This window comes from Phalacrocorax carbo, chromosome 1 (genome assembly GCF_963921805.1).
Source record: "Phalacrocorax carbo chromosome 1, bPhaCar2.1, whole genome shotgun sequence".
Classification (NCBI taxonomy): Eukaryota; Metazoa; Chordata; class Aves; order Suliformes; family Phalacrocoracidae; genus Phalacrocorax; species Phalacrocorax carbo.
The window spans coordinates 215765697-215784309 of NC_087513.1; the positions used below are offsets into that span (position 1 = coordinate 215765697).

General features: G+C 47.5%; 1 protein-coding gene across 2 annotated transcripts in view; it reads right to left on the reverse strand.

The window, feature by feature from the left end:
- The window catches only part of GDPD5 (glycerophosphodiester phosphodiesterase domain containing 5), a 177293-nt gene that overhangs the window by 32717 nt on the left and 125963 nt on the right, over positions 1-18613 (reverse strand). For both annotated transcript variants that reach the window (XM_064441542.1, XM_064441543.1), the window contains exons 3-8: positions 18083-18186; positions 12819-12912; positions 12094-12153; positions 8755-8853; positions 6452-6545; positions 2679-2824 (exon numbers count right to left, since the gene is read on the reverse strand). In XM_064441542.1, coding sequence (XP_064297612.1) covers positions 2679-2824; positions 6452-6545; positions 8755-8853; positions 12094-12153; positions 12819-12912; positions 18083-18186 — 597 coding nt within the window. The remainder of the gene's footprint in view (positions 1-2678; positions 2825-6451; positions 6546-8754; positions 8854-12093; positions 12154-12818; positions 12913-18082; positions 18187-18613) is intronic.

An 18613-nucleotide genomic window follows, 5' to 3' on the forward strand; every position in this document is an offset into this window, starting at 1 on the left:
CCGCAGACTTTTGATCTTGGCATTGCCCAAGGGATGATGTCTGTGTCCTACAGTCCAGTCTCCAGACTCTTCTCTGGGCTATTTCCTCCTCCCCAGCTCCACTTGGCCAGTTCTCCAAACTAAATCTACCTACAGTTGGGCTCAACAGCAAAAGCCTAGCAAGCAGCTTTGTGAAACACGACCCCATTAGCAGAAATGCCTTCTGGCAAGGCTTTAAAATCAGTAGTTTCCAAGCAGATATGACTTCGTACAACCTGAGGACTTGCACTGTAGGTGGAGCTCTTCAAACTCAAGGTGACATTTGATACAGTGAAAAGCTGGGCATAGCTGGAAGGACTGAAGGAAGTTTTGACCACCTCTCTCTGGTCCTCATCTTTCTTATCCCATCTCAGCTTTATGATTCAAGGGCAAAGTCAGAGGACACTCACTACACAAAGGCAAAGCAGTTGGATAAACCTACTGCCAACTTATCATGGGATATGCAGACTGCTGCTTGGAGGTTGGAACAGGGCTCGCTAGTCTCTGGTCTTGCTTCTTGTGGGCTTCAGAGCAAACCATCTGCTGCTAACAACCAACCAGCTCTGTGCACCGGGGAATGGTGAAGGGGAGGGAAACACCCCCTAGAACAACACCTGGGCCACAGTCCCACACGCAGCACTGAGTGTTCTCCACCCCAGCTCTTGATCAGCCCTTGCAACCCTCTGCACCCTAACGTGCAAGCAACATCTTCCTACACAGGTTTATTCCGTACTGCAAGGAGCGCTCGCTGGCTCCAAGGAAGAATGTGAAAAAAAGCAAAGGGCCAAGTCTCTGCTAGGAGTCTTGCTCCAGATAAGGTTAATGTAAACTATCTGAAGATAGAAGGAATTTGTCTGCTGTGCAGTTTTAGAAGACTATGGGGGGCACACGGGCCTGGAAACCCCACAGGAAGAAAATCTCCTAAAAGGTTTTGTGATTTCCTGCCATGCAGGAAGCACGCAGAGCCCAGGTTCTCACTTGGCTACTTCTGGCCTTCATGGTTGGTAGAAACTCAGTGGGACAGGAAAAAGCATTTATCATGCCCAGAACTTCATTCCACCACCCACAGAGGCAATATAGAGTGATGCAAATTAAGCTGGTATTTCAAGGGATTGTTTAAAGAAAACATTAAAAAAAAAAAAGAGAGAACTAAAGTAAAATACTTCTGTGTCATGACGGGTGTTTATCTCACCTAGCAAACTCCTAGCATGCACTCTTGAACTTGGAGAGGAGTTCAAGCACGCTCTAGCTTGCCAAATATGTTCTGACAGCCCATATACAGATATTTTTTTTCTGCTCTGAATGTCAGCAAAAAAGTTAGTAGGATGCCTTAAAAAACAAACATTTGCAAGGCCAGTGCCTACACTACAGTATGCTATCTTGTCTGAAGTCAACCAACCAGCAGGGAGAGATGGAGGTGCAACCATTCAACAGACCTAGGTACAGAAGCACCCAAATTTTCTTTTAATTTTCTTCACTGTAGCTGGTGCAGCGCTGTGCTCTGGGCTTAGTACGAAAATAATGTTGATAACAGACTGATGTTTTGGTTGTTGCCGGGCAGGGCTTGTACTAGTCAAGGATAATTCCAGCTTCCCATGCTCTGCCGGGGGTACAAGCAGCCGGGAGGGGAGGGGGCACAGCCAAGAGAGCAGATTCAAACTAGCCAAAGGGATGTTCCATACCATGTAACGTCATGGCCAGTGTGTTAACTGGGGGGAGCTGGCTGGGGGAGGGAGGCAGCAATCACAGCTTGGGGACGGGCAGCGTCAGTTGGCAGGTGGTGAGCAGTTGTATTGTTTGTGTTTTAGTTTTTCCCTTTTTCCCTTTTCCTTTTTACTCTATTATCATTATTATTATCATAATCATTATTATCTTACTTTTATTATTAAACTGTTCTTATCTCAACCCACAAGTTTGGTTTTTTTTTTCCCTTTTGCTCTTCCAGCAAGCAACTGCGCGGTGTTTAGTTGCCGACTGGGCTGAACCACGACACCATATACCACAGGACAGCTTTATCCAAGCCCAGGGCTGTGCCCAAGCCAACGTGCTCCATCTTTAGCCTGGATATGCCCAGAAGCCTTGGAGAAGAAAGGACAATATGATTATGATTTCAAGGACTTCCCAGAGGCAGATGACAGGTACGTTTCATCACCTCACCCAGTCTCATGATGATCTGCAATTCAGGAGTACCGTGCAGTCATGTAGGGCCGGCACAGCTTGTTTGTTTGATTTTGCAGATTGCCACATACTCAGGGCATCATGCTCTGAGCTGGGTTTAACCACTGCTGGTGAGGTCCTGCAAAGGACATGAAGGCTGAGACTCACGCTCAAACAAATTCACAAATTTCTACTGCTGCAGCTCAAGGGCCAAGCCTGGAGAGCAAAAAACGGCAGAACTAGCAGCCGGAAAAATGCAATGGCACAAGCCACCCTGAGCAAGGCAAGGATTGCCCTCTTCTTTGTAAGGCATCTAGGACATCTGGGGCGTGACTTGACTGTGGCTTCAGGTACTGATTTACCACCACAGCAATTCTAGCCAGGAGGGGTGCCTCAAGGTTGTACTTGTCGTATATATTCTCTGGAAACCATCAGATCCAGTACCATCCTTTACACAGGCAGAAGAGTCAGACGCACAGTACTAATGAAGTGAGACTACTCACCATGGGTGCTCCGCGGTGACCTATAATGGCTGGCTTTGGTCCCAGAGCCTTCCTCTCCATTATGCAAGGAGACGAGATGGTGAGGGGGACGAGGTAAAGTGCAACTACAACTGCGAGGTATGCAGTGAACATCAGCATCTGAGAAGCTGAGATGGAGAGAGAGAGAAAGAGCTGGTGAAAATGTTGGTTCTACCTCCTCACACTACATGAGCAAAGTCAAGACACCTTTGCCTTCCTCTAGAGGAGAGACTGGTCTATAGTCATTGCCTGTAGTACAACAGCAGAGCTCTGTGTTTAGGGAAAGACATATTCTATTTAAAAAATTTTGAAACATTTCTTTGAGCTGATAGAGTCCTGAGGGAGGTTTTCACTTCATTTTGTATCAGGGAAACAAAGTTACGTGAATTGCTTAAAGTCTCAGTAATGCAGCCCAAAACACTGCTGGTTTCCAGCCCTTTGAGTGGGAAAGCACCAAATTTTGCCCTGCCTGACAGCAGAAACAGATCACCAGTGGCACATATCTACAAGTCAGGCATGGCACTCTGCTGGTGCATTTAATATCACTGGGGTTTATGTCACTTGTGTTTACATTGGTGGTTCACCAACACCACCCATTTCAGCCAGGGTAACGCCTCTTTTACTGCTTCTGCATTAGGATTTGTGCCAGCCAGAACTGATTTAATTTGTAATAATGTTTTACTGGTTAAGATGGACATGTTTAAATAAATCCTTGGGTTGTGATGGTGCTGCACTCCCCAGGGTCTCTGCAAGCAGCAATATTACAGGACCAGCAAATGCGGGGGAAAGGGTGCTGGCTGCATCACTTGGGGCCAGACGAGCAGTCCTGCCTCCCATGCCATGCCTCTGCCGCCTGCCTCTGACTACCGCTGACTTCTCAAAGTCCAGAGTATCTGGGAACCTTTCAAAAGGTGCTGACAGCACAAGAGAACCACCCCTTGTTCCCAGACACATATTCCTTATAAAGAACAACAGGCAGCTTTGAACTCCTGAGCTATTTGGAGTCACTTGAAACCACAGATATTAAGGCAGGCGGCCTTTTTTTTTCCCCTTTTAATTATTTTTTATTTTTCAAACTCATTAAGGCTTTGCAACTCAGGGGAGAAGCTCCAAAAAAAACCTTTAAAACAAATATTTGCCATGGATGCAAGATGGAGAAGGCAGGGGTTTTTTAGGGGAAGGACAGAACAGCCCAGCTCTGGTCCTGACCACAACCTATCTGGTTTCACACATAAACAAACTGCCTTTTGCTTCCAGCACGTAACAGCCTCATTCAAACATGCTCCTTAAACCAGAAAGTAACACTAGTAACTTTGCCAGCTAATCTTTCCGCCTCTTTGGAAGAGATGTCAATCACCCACAGAGCATTCAAGGAACTGAACGGCATCTTGCTAAGTGACTTCATGCTGCATCCTGCACCATAAAGATCTGGTGCCCTGCAGTTGTGCATTAACAGCAGCCAAACCTCCAGATGGACACAGGACATTATCCTGACCCAATTCTTGCTCACCCCAGGAACACCACACACCAACCAGGCTTTGAAAATCAGCCTAATTGTCAGCAAAGTCTCATGCTGTGCAAGAATCTGGTCCCTTCCTTCCTGGTACTGCACTTTAGGAATGAAACCACGCAGATTCAGACTAAAGGCAAGCACCATGTGAAATGCATGGGCTTCCAAATATTTTTATTGTGGGACTGCACGCACAAGGAAAGGATGCCCCAGCATGGGTCACAGACCCATGGAGCTGAAGGCCTCAGCCAGCCATTCATACGTGGGAAGAGAGACCACGCACAAAGACCCTGAAATCAAATACATGCACGAAACGCAAGCAAAGTACATATTGTTCAATTTGAGGTTGGATGGTCTGTATGGAGGAAGCTCTCCTGGTGACCACTGGAGCCAAGCAAGCAGGACAGATCTCCCACTTTCTATACCATGACAACACCAACGACAACTTTTAGATGCAAACCTCCTTTCTCCATTCCTCTTGCTCTATGTGACCACTCCAGCCTAGTCTGGGCTCCTGGAGGAGCATGTGTCTCACACTGCCATTTGTTACTCAAGGCTTCCAGAGCTGTTCCGAGTCCAACGTTTTCTATCTGACCTCAGAAGGAAGCTTTGAAAATAAGCTACTACCTTTTAAAACACCGTAGCTATTCAAGAAACTTCTGTTCTCCAGGTTTGGAAAAAGTAACACAGCGGGAATGAAAAAAAAGTGTAAAATTTGCTCAGTTAAAAAATCCAGTTGCTGAAGATTGTCACGTGCCTCAAAAGTGACGACAACAGATTGTCGCACCAACGACTGCAGCTGCACCAGTTATTTCCAAAACATTATTATTAGCGAGTGAAATCGTATTTTCCCATCATGAGCAACCGTAGGTTCTCACAGAGATTTCAATTCTTCTCTTCCTTTTAACACCACCGTGTCAAACATACCTGTACCAAAAAGTCCGTAAACCCCTCCAGGCAAGATACATTTCACAAGTGAAAGGACCCTAAAATAACTGAGATCCAATGGTACAGAAGGGATGAATGTTATTCCTTAAAAACAAACCCACAAAGCCCAACCCAGGAGCAGACAGAGAGAAGGAAAACAGCTTCCTGGCTTATTAAAAACAAGCAAACCAAAAAAGCGTTATTTTCAGGGAACTCAGCTGCACGAGAAAGAAGTATGAGGAATTCAGAAAGAGCACATGCAGTCTCTGCTCTAGGCGTAACCACAAATCCTCCCTCAACTGGCAGCCTAATTACATGCTAGGACATATTTAAGAACCACCAGGTACAGCTTTATTGGCATATTTATAAATTAAAGCAGAGCAATTCTTTCTTTGAAAGGCCTCTCTGGGTATCAAAATCTTTCCATCTTCAGACACCATTTCCTCATTCTTAACTCCCACTTCATGGAAGTCTTTTGCAGGTGCTGCCAAATCCTTCCAGAGCTTGTATTTTGCTGCAGGTTAAATACCAATTAAAATAATTTTTCTGGAGCTGGCACAAATGTCTGAGAACATCCATGGACGCCCTGAAGAAAAACACTTCTGAGGGCACAGAAGGATCAAATTATTTCACAAGAAAACCTGGAGGAACAGCTCAGGCTTGGGAGAGCCCCTGGCAACGAGGTGGGACAGAGGACATGCGCACTAGAACTTGTTTCAGTGGACAGGACCACCCACAAGAAGAGGTGGGTTCAACGTGTCCTTCACCACGCTGCTCCCTTAGACCATGTCTCAACATGCATTTAAGGAAGCACCTAACCGCCAGGGGATGAGACCTCTGAGCCATCTGGGTGCTACTGCATCACAAGCAACAAGTCTATGAAGGCTTACAAGAGCCAGATCCACCTAGAAATGCAGGTGAACAAGAGCCAACGAGATGGGGGAAGAGAGAGGTACTTACAAGATCCAGAGAAGAACACTGCACATTAGCTGTAGAGGGTGCATTTATATATTCTAAAGAAGATTGATGAAAATCTGGATGCTTTTATACATTACATCATTGTCAACAGGCCTTTTACCTCCCACCCTGGCGCACTTTTGGCCACAAAGCAGCAGCCGTGGGGTCTGGATGCATCCCCAGACCACTCACTCCAGTTTCAGCCAGGTGAGAGCATCCATCTCCCCAGTGTGGCTGAGGTGTAGGCTGCTGAGCCCAGGGAAGGAACCAGCACTGCCGCCTGCCAGCTGGTTCCCAATGGGAGGACCCGACACCCCACCAGCCCTCCCCATCACCATGCAAGGGCACAAGTGGTACTCACTGGCTTTCTCCATTCGTGCGAACTGCCCCGCTATCAACCACGACAGGGCTGTGACCGCCACAAGTGCTCCTATGTGCAAGAAAGGGGCTGTGGCCTGCAGGGCACAAGAACAGGAGAGAAAAAATTATGACAGATACCCCCAGCACCTTGAAAATTCATTAATCTTGCAGGCTCTGTAGTGCATCAAACAGCTGTTTCCAGTTGGATTTCACTCCATTCCCACATCAGGCTCCTGCATTGATTTGGCCATCTCTTCTTCCAAACCCTGCTATTGCCTTCGGCACTCAGACCACTATGAAGGCAAAACAGGAAAGCTCTAAACCCCTTCTTGGGGAAGAACTCACTCAATAACACAGATATTTGGAAAAGGCCTCTTTAGACACCCTGCAAATTCAAGTAAGGCTCTTGGTACCACCAAGTTTTACATTTTTTGTGGTCCAGTTGAAAACTGGTCAGCTGCTCAATGTCTGGGTGGAGATCAGTGATGAGTGACGACCCGCAGGGGTCCCTACTGGGACCAGTGCTGTTTAATATTCTCATCAATGACAGGGACAGTGGGATTGAGTGCACCCTCAGCAAGTTTGCTGATGACACCCAGCTGAGCGGTGCAGCTGGCACACCTGAGGGACGAGATGCCGTCCAGAGGGACGTGGACAAGCTCAAGAAGCGGGCCCGTGTCAGGCTCACAGTCAACAAGGTCAAGTGCAAGGTCCTGCCCCTGGGCTGGGACCACCCCGGTACCCACACAGGCTGGGGGATGGGGGATGGAGGGCAGCCCTGCCGAGAAGGGCCTGGGGGTGCTGGGGGTGAAAAGCTGGACACGAGCCGGCAACGTGCGCTCGCAGCCCAGACCCCCACCCGTGCCCGGGGCTGCATCCCCAGCAGCGCGGGCAGCAGGGCGAGGGAGGGGGTGCTGCCCCCCTGCCCCGCTCTGGGAGACCCCCCTGCAGCGCCGCCTCCAGCTCGGGGCTCCTCAGCACGGGACAGACACGGGGCTGTGGGAGCGGGGCCAGAGGGGGCACAGAAATGCTCCGGGGGCTGGAGCCCCTCTGCTGCGAGGCCGGGCTGGGAGAGCTGGGGTTGTTCAGCCTGGGGAAGAGAAGGCTGCGGGGAGACCTTATTGCGGCCTCCCAGGGCTTAAAGGGGGGCTGTGGGAAGGGTGGGGGCGACCTCTTTAGCAAGGCCTGCTGTGACAGGCCAAGGGGGGATGGTTTGAAACTAAAGGAGGGGAGATTTAGACTGGATCAAAGGGAGAAATGTTTTACGCTGAGGGTGGTGAGACACTGGCCCAGGTTGCCCCGAGAGGTGGTCGATGCCCCATCCCTGGACACATCCCAGGTGAGGCTGGATGGGGCTCTGAGCGACCTGATCAAGTTGGGGATGTCCCTCCCCATGGCAGGAGGTTGGACTGGATGGTCTGAAGGTCCCTTCTGACCCAAACCATTCTGTGATTCTGCACACACACTGGACTGTGTATCACCATGAGACAAAGTCTGACATGAGTCATGTTTTTGTTCTCTAATTGTTTGCTTAAATCTTAAAAAAAAAAACAGGAAAAGGGAAGCACTTCTGAGAAATGTTAGTCACTGTGTGAATGCTATTCCCTCCTCCCAATCCCCCCCCAGTATTTTTATATATTTGCATGCTCCCAAATATGCAGCAGTGATCACCAGTAAAACCTCTCAAGTCTTTCATGGGCAAAATATTTTTTTTGAGCCCTTTTTGAGAAAGAGGGGAAAAAAAAGGAAGAAAGAGCAGGTCTATCAAGAAATGTATGGTTTGTACCTATTTTCCTCTAACAATTATATAGCCCTGCAGGACACCACAAGTTTTTTTATGCTCTAGTCCTGTTTTAAGAAGTTGCATTCTCTTTTAGATATATATTTACATGCAATGTAAAAACAAACCCAGAGTACTCCTCCTATAGGGCTGGGAAGAGCATGGTGCTCCAGTCCTGGACACCAACGTCCACAGCATTGCTATCCAAACCAGTGGAGGAATTGCCCTCTCCCTCCAGCACCTCTGAGTCACGCCCAGCCTCAGTACTTTCCACCTCCAACTCTGCAGGCAGGCCCTGGTTTGAGTTCAAAGGAAAGAGCCCAGGAGATGGAGACAAAGTGATATAGTGGCCTCAAGGACTCCACGGGAGTTTAGCTGCAAATTTTCTCATTGCCAAGCTTTCACTTTTGGGAGCAATAAACATCAAGGCATGGCTTTATACAGTAGAAAGACACAAAGCCCATGACTTGTAGCTGCACCGGCCCCTTTCCCCACCGAGAGAAGCATCCTTGCAGACAACTTACTTGCAGTGAAATAAATACCATCTCCCATTCGTCATCCCAGAGCTGTGCAATTGATGACATGGTCACCACGGTAGTTATCAAGGTTGTCATCAGGCCAATCTGCAACAAATATGAGAGCATTTACATACTGGAGCCTCTCATTATCATAAAAGTTTTACAGATTTAGAAATGGAGAGAAAACTTTTGTATGTGATAAACAGCCTAAAACAATTACAGCCTTCGGACCCACAAGGAAAGAGGGTGGGCTTGCGTTCTGTCCCAGCATAACCTCCCCTTTCCACCACGGAAGATATGATGCTGGGCTAAATAGTCCCAGGAGGGCACATCTCACAGATGATCTCACCTTCTTCACACAGTGGCCAACAGTATTTGCCCTGCCAACAAACTGGATCAGAAACAGCTTAAATACAGATTGGGTTCTGCCAGGCAACTTCGGGAGATGATCCTACGTTCTCCTGGCCCTGCTGCAACAGCCTGTGATGCACCAGTGCTATGGGAGGTTGGTGGAATTCGGTCAAGTTGACTCTCCAACACTTCTCTTCAGGGATAAAACTTGAACACACCCAACAGACAACGAACATCACACTGCTCAATAAAGGGTGGCCATGTGTGCAAGCAAGGCTGTGCGTCCCCATCACTAAGTGATCTCTGAGATGGTTCAGCTCTACTTTGTGCATGCACGTGACTTCACCTGTGTCTGAAGCGGCAACTGTGCAGTCGGCACCCAAGCCATGTTGACAAAGCAGTTCTAGATATTGCAGCTTGAGAAGCAGCTCTGGGTGAGAGTGGCTGAACTGAGATGGCAGAACAACACCCGGTCCATCAGCCACATCCCCCAGCCTCCCTCTTCCTCCATGTGGAAGCACTCAGAAGTCTGAGCAAAGCAGTCAAAAAGAAAATATCACCTCCATTTTAAAGGTAAAAAGTTCAAACCATCAAGAATTGCCATAGAAATAACTCCAGCTGTAAAGACCTAAAATCTGGGCTGTCTGTCAAAAACTAGTTCACCATCCTCCGCCTCTCCATCTGGCATCTCAGTCTCTGCTGTACCGCACGCCTGCCGGATTAAAAGGATGCCGCTGCTCTGTGTCTCAATCTCATGTACTGTCTAGATCTGAAATCTGTGTGGGAGACTTGGACAGAAAAGGCCAACTGATACATAGCAGTGAACGAATCATCTAGGGACGCACAGGGTGTCTCTAGACCGATTTCAGATTTACTTAATAGCTTGGACAAGCAAATAAAAAAGCCATATACCCAAAGTTTACGGAAATCACTTTTGTACATCAGGACAGGATTTCTCTTTCTAGTTCAGCCCACGGTTCCCACCTGCTGTTCCTCTCCTGGCTGTCCACAGACAGACCTGCCAACGACAAGAGATGCCTCCGTAGGACAGCAGTGGCTTACCCTGAGCCTCCAATTTTAGGGGAACATGAACAAAGCACATGGGGCAGCAGAAGGGGCCAAGAGATCCAGCTGCTCAGGTTGAAGAGGGTCCCCGAGACAAGAGGCTGCACTTAAACCACCTGCTAACCAACCAATTTCTGCACGTCCAAGGAAGGATGGGATTCACTTGCCTGTTTAAGATACCTCCTAGCTACCCACAATTGCAAGCCACACTATTTCAAGATATTTCCTCATTAAGGACTCTGAGTTAAAGCACAAAGCAATGTACGTGGACACTCGCACTATACCCTGGGGCCTTGCATGCGGTAGTCATTCTGCTCCCCCATCCTGTGGTCAGACCTCTGGTCACCTGCCAGACTGTAACACCAGCACACAACCCGAATCGGATCTACTTTTCATCCATTTTATATCCCCCAAAGGCCAAACTCCAAACTCAGCAGCAACAGAAGACTGTCAACTACGTTTCTTCAGCACAGCCCTAATTCCCCTTGATGTCACTGCCCTGTCAGCACAGAGGTGTCAGGACAAGCATATCTCCATTTCATCATCTCCTTCTCCCGTCAGCTCCGATTTATTGCTTCTTACCCTCCCCCACGCACCTCCAACTTGGCTTACAATCCTCAGCTCTTTTTGCAGGATTATAGGAGAAAATGGGAAAGAATCGTGCTATTTGCACATACCAGCCTTGCCCACGTGCTTTAATCTATATTTGAAGGTAATTCAGCACAGTTGCAGAGAAGAATATTAATTTAATCCAGTCTCTTATCTAAACCTCCTTAGAAAGCTGAGGGAGGTATGGGGAAGGGAAGAGATGAGACAGAGCAACACATCTGAGGTGTGATGAAAGGTGGACTTTTTTGGAAGAAGGAAAGGAAGGATGGGTTTCCGTAGGCAAGAACTAACTGATTTCCACCAACACATTCCTCTTCTGAACTTGCTCATCCAAACCCACCAGCCACCTGGAGCACGTCTGAAAAATACCATTTCACCCAATGAAGAAACATATGTTACACCCAAGAATTGACAACTTATTTTCCAGCCACAGCCAGACAGCCCCCACCCGCCCTTTGCATTGCATCCCCTCCTCCCAAGGGAGCACAGTTTCTATAGTGTCTAGGAAACAAAAGAGAGGGTGGGGAGGTCTGTGCTCTCCCTGTCCTCAGGGTGGTACATCTGTTCAGGCCGAGCCTTCGAGGCCTTGTCATGTGCAGAACCACCAATTTCAGGAGGAGCTGTGTATTGGCAGATTCAGGACTGGTCCCGTAATTATCTATTAGCAGATTGCCAATTACAATTTAAATCCTGCCAAGCCATTTTCTTTGGCACTGTCTCTCCCTGCAGCTTGCTACATACCTCTTCCTCTCCCCTTCTGTGCTCCGAACACCAGATCTGCATCTTCTCTTACATTTCACAGCACTTATTTTCTCAAACTGCTTTACATACCAATCACGACCTCCTTGGGTTCCGGCAAACCACAACCTTCACAGTGCACACCCCCAGTTTTAACACCTACTTCTTCTCCCAAGGCTTTTCCACAGTCAGTTCCTCCAAGCATATCCTGAAAAAGCTTCACATCTGCTCAGCCCCTCCTCCAGGGCTGGGTTCAGCACAGAAAGGAGCACCAGAGAGGTTCATAATGGACTACCACACTAAGCCAAGAACAAAGCTAAGACCAAAGCCAGGCTGCTCCAAAGACAGTATTTCTCAATCTCAAAAAACAGCCATGGAGCAAAGGTATTGTCCCAGGCTTTGACTGCCCCTACTGTGCAATTTGCTCAGTCCTCTGGGGGGACAACACATGCACCACAGACATCTAAAGTTTACGCGCTTCCCAAAAACACCATGAAAGCAAGTGCCACATACACCACCCGCTCCTTCGATTCCTGTTTTATTGAGATCCTGCTCCTTTCCAAGCTGAGAAGAACCACTTACCTTGTGAAGCCAGTGCAGGTTCATTTGCTGTCCCACAGCTATGTGACATAGTGCTAGTATCTGGGAGGAAGAAATCAAGAGTCAGACAATGGCACATCACCACCATCCAGCATTTGCACATGCAGGAACGCATCACCACCCCAAAAGATAAGCCAACAGGCCAGGGCAGAAAGCGGGGCTGGGATGGGGATGGGTCCAGCAGACACCACCTAGCTCTCATCTGTGCAGACGGATCCTCTCCAAAGCCAAGGATGTGGAGGAAAAGACTGATCTCCAAGAGGCCGGGAGTTGGAGAGTCTGGTCTATGGCACACAGCTCCTGGCACCTCAGGAAGCACTGACTACATGGGGCCAGGTACTGGCATACTACCCCAACGGGCACCACCATGAAGGTCCCAGCACCCTGGGATGAGGGGAAACAACTTGTACTGGTGATTGGCAGATACAGAGTGGGGCCATACTAAGGGAAACCAAAGCTGTATTTCTCCTCAGGCCAGATGCACCACCAGAGTCAAGGTCTCTGTCTTTGCTCTTGATCATCTGAGGCCAAAGACCACGCATTTCTCTCTTTCCATTTATTTTAGGTAGCTTAAGGCTAAACGAGAGGGGGAAAGAGAAATCACGTCTGAAAGGGAAATTGCTCAAGTCATAGATGGACTGAGAAGTTCATACCCTTTTAAAAACAAACACACAAACCTTTAGGAAGTGGCATTTTATCCTACTCACCAGTAACACTGTAATGTACGTAAAGCCAGCAGCAGTTGTTACAAGTATTGGAATGGACCAGTCACTCCAATATCCCATTCGGTTATATAGAAACCTGAAAGATGAGCGTGAAGGACAGATTAAGAAGAGATTCAACGCCGTAGCAACTTCACTAGGATTAGGCAAAACTTTAGAAAATGGACCTTTCCATTTCCACCGTACAGATGGGAGAGAGGCAGAAAAAAAGAACAAGTCGCTCAAATAAAACCCAGTGTTTGTGCTTTGATCCCTCACGGGAAATTAACTCTGCAAAGAGGAATCAGGCACTTATGTCAAACACAGCAACAACATCACTTTAGAGAAAAAAAAAAAAAAACACCGAATCACACAGGACCAGAACTTGAGTTTTCAGAAAGATATTCCCTACAAACAAGGGAAAAGTATCCCCACACGTGGTGGTGTTTGCCAAAACAATAGATCCAGTGCTGTCCCATGTTCTCATAGACCAATACAAGATAGAGATAGTATCAAGGACAGGGGAAGGAGATGTATGTTGCTGTGCATAGCTGTGCTGTATGCCCAAGGCACAAACTCTTCGCAGAGGGATGAGCTGATGGAAGAAATTGGCTCTCTTGTACCTGCTGGAGACAGTCTCTTATTCCAATGGGCTGTAGAGAAGGTCCAATCCTGCAAGAGTGGAGACTGTCAGGAGTTGAGCTCAGGACTTCCCAAAACAGGGCTGGCTAGAATAAGTGCAATCCTGTCCTCCTCGTCTTAAACTGACTGAAGGCCTGCTCTGCCCAGCCTGAAGGATGCCTGTGGGTTTTTTTTTTTTGCTCAGTGGGTTCCCCTGTCTCGGTTCTTCCATTTTCCTTAAAGCTCTAAGTAAGAGGTGGGCCATTCAATGGCTCTGTGATCCAACCTTGGCAAGAGGCAGCAGCAATGTCCTGATGCGCTGGAGGATCAGAGCAGGGAATGAAGCAAGTTTAGAGCAATACTGAGGCACAGATGACAGCCTGCAGGTATATCTCCAGAGCGCATATATCCAAAGAGCTTTGGTCCCTCTACGCCATCACTCACCAGTGAATCCCCCACAGTTTCACTGCGCATATGCAGAACAGCTCTCATCTCATCAAGGCTTAGCAACTCAAAAACATAGAAGCCACATGTTTTTCCGATAGTCTCGTGGCCACAGCACTTCTCTAAAAACAGAAAAACCCACGTTCACACCCTGCTGTAGCTGATGGGATTGCTGTGTTCTTCCCCCACCTTTCCAGCCAACAGGCAAAGAGGTAGGCTCCACCTTCCTGCTGAAGCTGGTTTTTCTTCCTTCCTCTCCTTTATTTACCCAGGTATCCTCCTCACTCTCAGTTATCAGGTTTTCCAACCCTGTATTTCAGAGAGCAGATTCAGCTCAGCATCCTGCCTCTCCTCATTGCTTTCATGAAGCCAATGGGCATCAAAAGCTTTATGAAGAAGAGCACCAGGTGAAGCAGACCATCATTCGCACCAGCAGCACAACAAAAGGCACTGTCCCTTACACCCAGCTGTGGGTCTCAAATGTCACACTGGCATTTAAATAGCAATCTGTTTCCCAGGAAAACTGTCCTAGAGTTGGATTTGAGATTCATTAAAGCACATTACGGCAAAGCCACAGCAAGACACAAGATAGACTCAGTCAACTACCTTTCCTGGCCAGAAATGCCAGGGAAAGGATGGGAGGGCTCCTCTGAAGTCTTTGCTTATGTCACCACTAAAAGCTTCAGTACAGTTAAGTTTTTGCTCTGATATCCCCTCAAGTGTCCCTCTGAAAGCGTCAGGTCTTCACTTGATGTACAAACGACTGTTTTAAAATGCTGTTTCCATGGTTGTTATGAACCAGATGAGCCTTCTCCAGAACTAAGGAGGAAAAAACTTGCTACACAGACTTGCATTTGTAGTCCTGCTCCAGAGGGAACACAGCCAGGTTCACATATTACAACATCTCCCACATCCTTCATTAACCAACGCTGAGCTTTCTTGTTGCAGTATATAGCTTGCTCCCTGGAGATCTGAAGTATAATGCAATTAAGCGTAGACACCAAAGAGGGAAATGCCCAAAGCAATAAATTAAAAAAAGAAGAAATTACTTAAATTTAAGAGGCACAAAGCCCTTTCACTGGCAAGAACCTCACTGCATATCCAGCCTCACAATAAAAAGTTAAAAGCCTGCAAGCGATACATGCTGAGCTATAATTTTTTTCTTAAGTCTTTACAAGTTTAAAGGCCAAATACCCACATTTATGTAGGTAAACCCTATCACTGCCAGAATTTAATTAGGTCCGCTTGGTTTTACAGAGATAAGTTCATCCAGTGCTGGACCCAAAACATGCTGTCTGAACCACAGGCAGGGTTTGCCATGTTCATCTGTAGGTTTCTGCTACCTCTTAAGTCACCCCTGGCAGCTGCTCAGCAGCATTTAGCAATGTCCCGCACATCTGGGTTAAGAAACGAAGAATATCCTAATGAATTCAAGTTTCAAGTACCATTTTAACCAAAAGAACACAGAGAATCCGTATTGCAACGCATTGTGGTTTCAACTAGAATAATGAGGCTTTACATGAGCATGCTAATAACCCTGCCAAGAAGGACCTGGGGTTATGGAGGACATGAGGCTGAATGAGCCAACTCGATGAGGGTACCTCCACCGAGAATAAGTCACTTACTGGGTGGCATTAAGAGAAGCGTCACCAGCAGACCAAGGGAAGTTGCTTTCCCTTCTGCTCAGCACTGGCGGGGTGGTACCAGCACCACCATGCCCTGGTTTGGGCCTCCCAGCTCAAGGAGGATGTGTAGGGGGTCCAATGCAGAACTACCAAACCAGGATGGTGAAGCACCTGGGGAACACAGCTTACTAGGAAAGCTTGAGGTAGCTGGGCTCGTTTAGTCTCACAGAGAATAAGCTATGAGATGATCTAATTGCTGCCTATGCTGTCTGACAGTTATGAAGGTGACAAAATCAAACTCTACAGAAGTGACAGACACTGTCACAAGGGGAAACAGCCCTTCAAGGTTTGGCTTGGAAAATATTCTCACAGAGGGTGGTACAGTGCTGGAACAAGTCCCAGAGGGAGGAAGTCTTCAGCCTTGGGGCTTGAAGACTTCAGTCAACCTGGTCATGTGCTAGACATAGTCTTCCTTTGACAGATGCCTGCAGTCTTTCTTCACCTGCTGTGGTGGGACAGGTCAAAGAAGTTCAGTGTAGTTGCCTGCACATGAAGTGAGGAAGGAGAGCTCACAAGGATGAGCTTTGGAGGGCAGGAACAAGCTTAGCAGCTCATCACACCAATGGAACAGCAATTCTTTATCCCAGTGCCTCCAGGGAGCCCATGCCACTAGCTTGGTGTGCTAGGTCCTGTACAGAGATGGTGTTTGCCCCAAAAAGACCTTCCTCTAGGCTGAGAGGGGCCATGGCTTGCAGACAAATCAGTGGAGCAGAGAGGAGGGCAACAGGAACAAGTATCGAAGAAACATTGTCCACAAAAATACAACCCGAAAGCAATAGCTATTGAGGAACAGCAAAGGTGGGGTATCTAAGAGCCAGGACCCCACTGAAACTCATCAGCAACAGGTTCACAGCTCTGTCAGGTCCAAAATGGTGCTTCTATCTCCTTTACACCCCATATAGCTGAAAACTATTCTGTTTTAATGGAGCCCATGCATCTGCGCTGGGAGGGAAGAGGGTCAGGCTCAGCCTGAACAGACCCAGTGGAAGTTGTTTCCTCTCTACCTGGACCCGGTATGGCTGTAATTAAAACTTTGCCCCACATTATCATCCTCTTTCCCAGCCTTTATACAGCATTTCAGGCTGTTTTTCAGAAACCCTGCTGTTGTCCTCAACCTTTGGTGCCAGTGCGTGGAGCAGGGATCTAATTGGGGTTACAGCACATACAAAGCGCTGACCCATTTTCAGCGCTGAATGGCAACGCTCAAACAGATGTAGCCTTGCTGTTTTGCATCCAGAGAGCCTCTCCCATGACTGATGTGCACAAGAGGGTTTGCTTTTCCAGTGCTGTCAATCCAGAAGTACTTCTAGCACCCTGTGCACACCCGGTTGCATGGCAGGGGAAGGGTCTTTGGGCTGCAGGTGACACGTGTGGGCATTTTAAAGCCCAAATACCTTTTGGAGCCACAGCAGACATGCATATCTCCTCCCATTCCTGCACAAATATTTGGGAACCCAAAACTTTGCAGTGCCGTGGCTGCAATGCCCATTCACAGCGTTCCCAAGGCTTTGCTTCATCTCTGCCTGATTTTTTTTAGCCCTTTCTCAACTTTGAGCTAAGACAGATCTGGCTTAGCACTGGAGCAGACTAGGAGCATTCACATCCTTTACTGAAGGTATAAACTGAAAGAAAGAGTTCCAAAATACCTTTTAGAAAAAAAAAGGCATTTTTTTTTTCTCATGTTATTATAAATAATCAAGAGCAATAGTGATTGTTTCAGTTCTCAGAGTGTGGGTTTGAGCAAAGAGACAAACCACACTCCTGGGAGGAAGCAGCTCACGTCGTTAAGTTAGTAAACACTCTCCATCACACAACTTCAGCATCTAAAGCAGGTGATTTATTTAAGGGATCAACTACCTACTGCATTGTAAGATACAGTTTACATATTATCTTTGACAAGAAGATGATGTCAAAGCAGTTTGGTTAGAAGAGAGCCCAAGGTACTGTCAAAATCTTTTAAGATGCTGCTGAGTTAGTAAAAGGGAGAATAATTTCCAGCACTGGGGGGAGCTGGCAGCACCCTACACTCCCCAGCACATCCTACTGGAATGCTTGTTTTCAGCCCCTTCCAACTTTGCAAAATTTTCCATGCCCATAGTCTGCTTCAGGCTGAATTTGTCATTTGTGTTTTGTGGAAAGTTGCAGCCAAATTGCTCAGCAACTTCCAAAACCAGCCAACCATAGAAACAAACAAACAAGAAACCACCAAAAAAAAAAAGCTTCTAAATTATTTCAGCACCATCCTTGTTTTCACATGCTGTTCACCAGGGAGCACACCTACCCCAAGCTCCGTTACAGCTACACAACGGAGTTGTGAGGATACATTACATCTATCGGTGAAGACAAGCAGAAGCTCTCCTCCAGTCTCACTTCCCACCTCTCTTTCCCTTTCCTGTCACTAACAAGTCCATCTGAAGGACCCAAAAGCATCCAACCCAGTGTCAAATAGCTTAGAGGTGTAATGAGGGCAGCCAAATTCTTTAAGGGTTTGCCCCTCCACGACAGGGAAACTCTACTCACCAGTTGATTTCATTGTAGTCATTGTGAACTTCCCACCAGAAGTAAAACCAGACCAGGGTCAGGAAGAAGGATGAGGTGAGGATGAGGAACCAGAGGCGCTCCCACTGTGGATGGAAAGAGGTCAGTGTTAATACTATCCCCTTTCAGGGCCAGTGCCCCATCCTGTCCCACATCTCATCCAGAAGCTGTAGAGACTGGATGGAGTAATTAGACATCTCCAAGGGGAGATTCCAGACCTTTCTCCCCTGGGGAAGGTGGGAGATGCAACGCTGGTCCCCAGCTCTGGGCAGAGGGGACACTTATGTAGATCCATCTTATGTAGGGCTGGGACAGCATTTCTCCAGCCCTCAGGGCATGTGGGACGAGGGAGCATTTCTGGATACAGAGCTGGGTATTTTTTGTTTTGTTGGGTTCTTTTTTGGGGGAGCGGGTTGTTTGTGTTGTTTTCAGGCAATTGTTTAATTAACTTTTCCATTCACATGTGAGAGATGGAACTTGGCATCTTACCCTCTCATGGGTTCAGCCTAAATG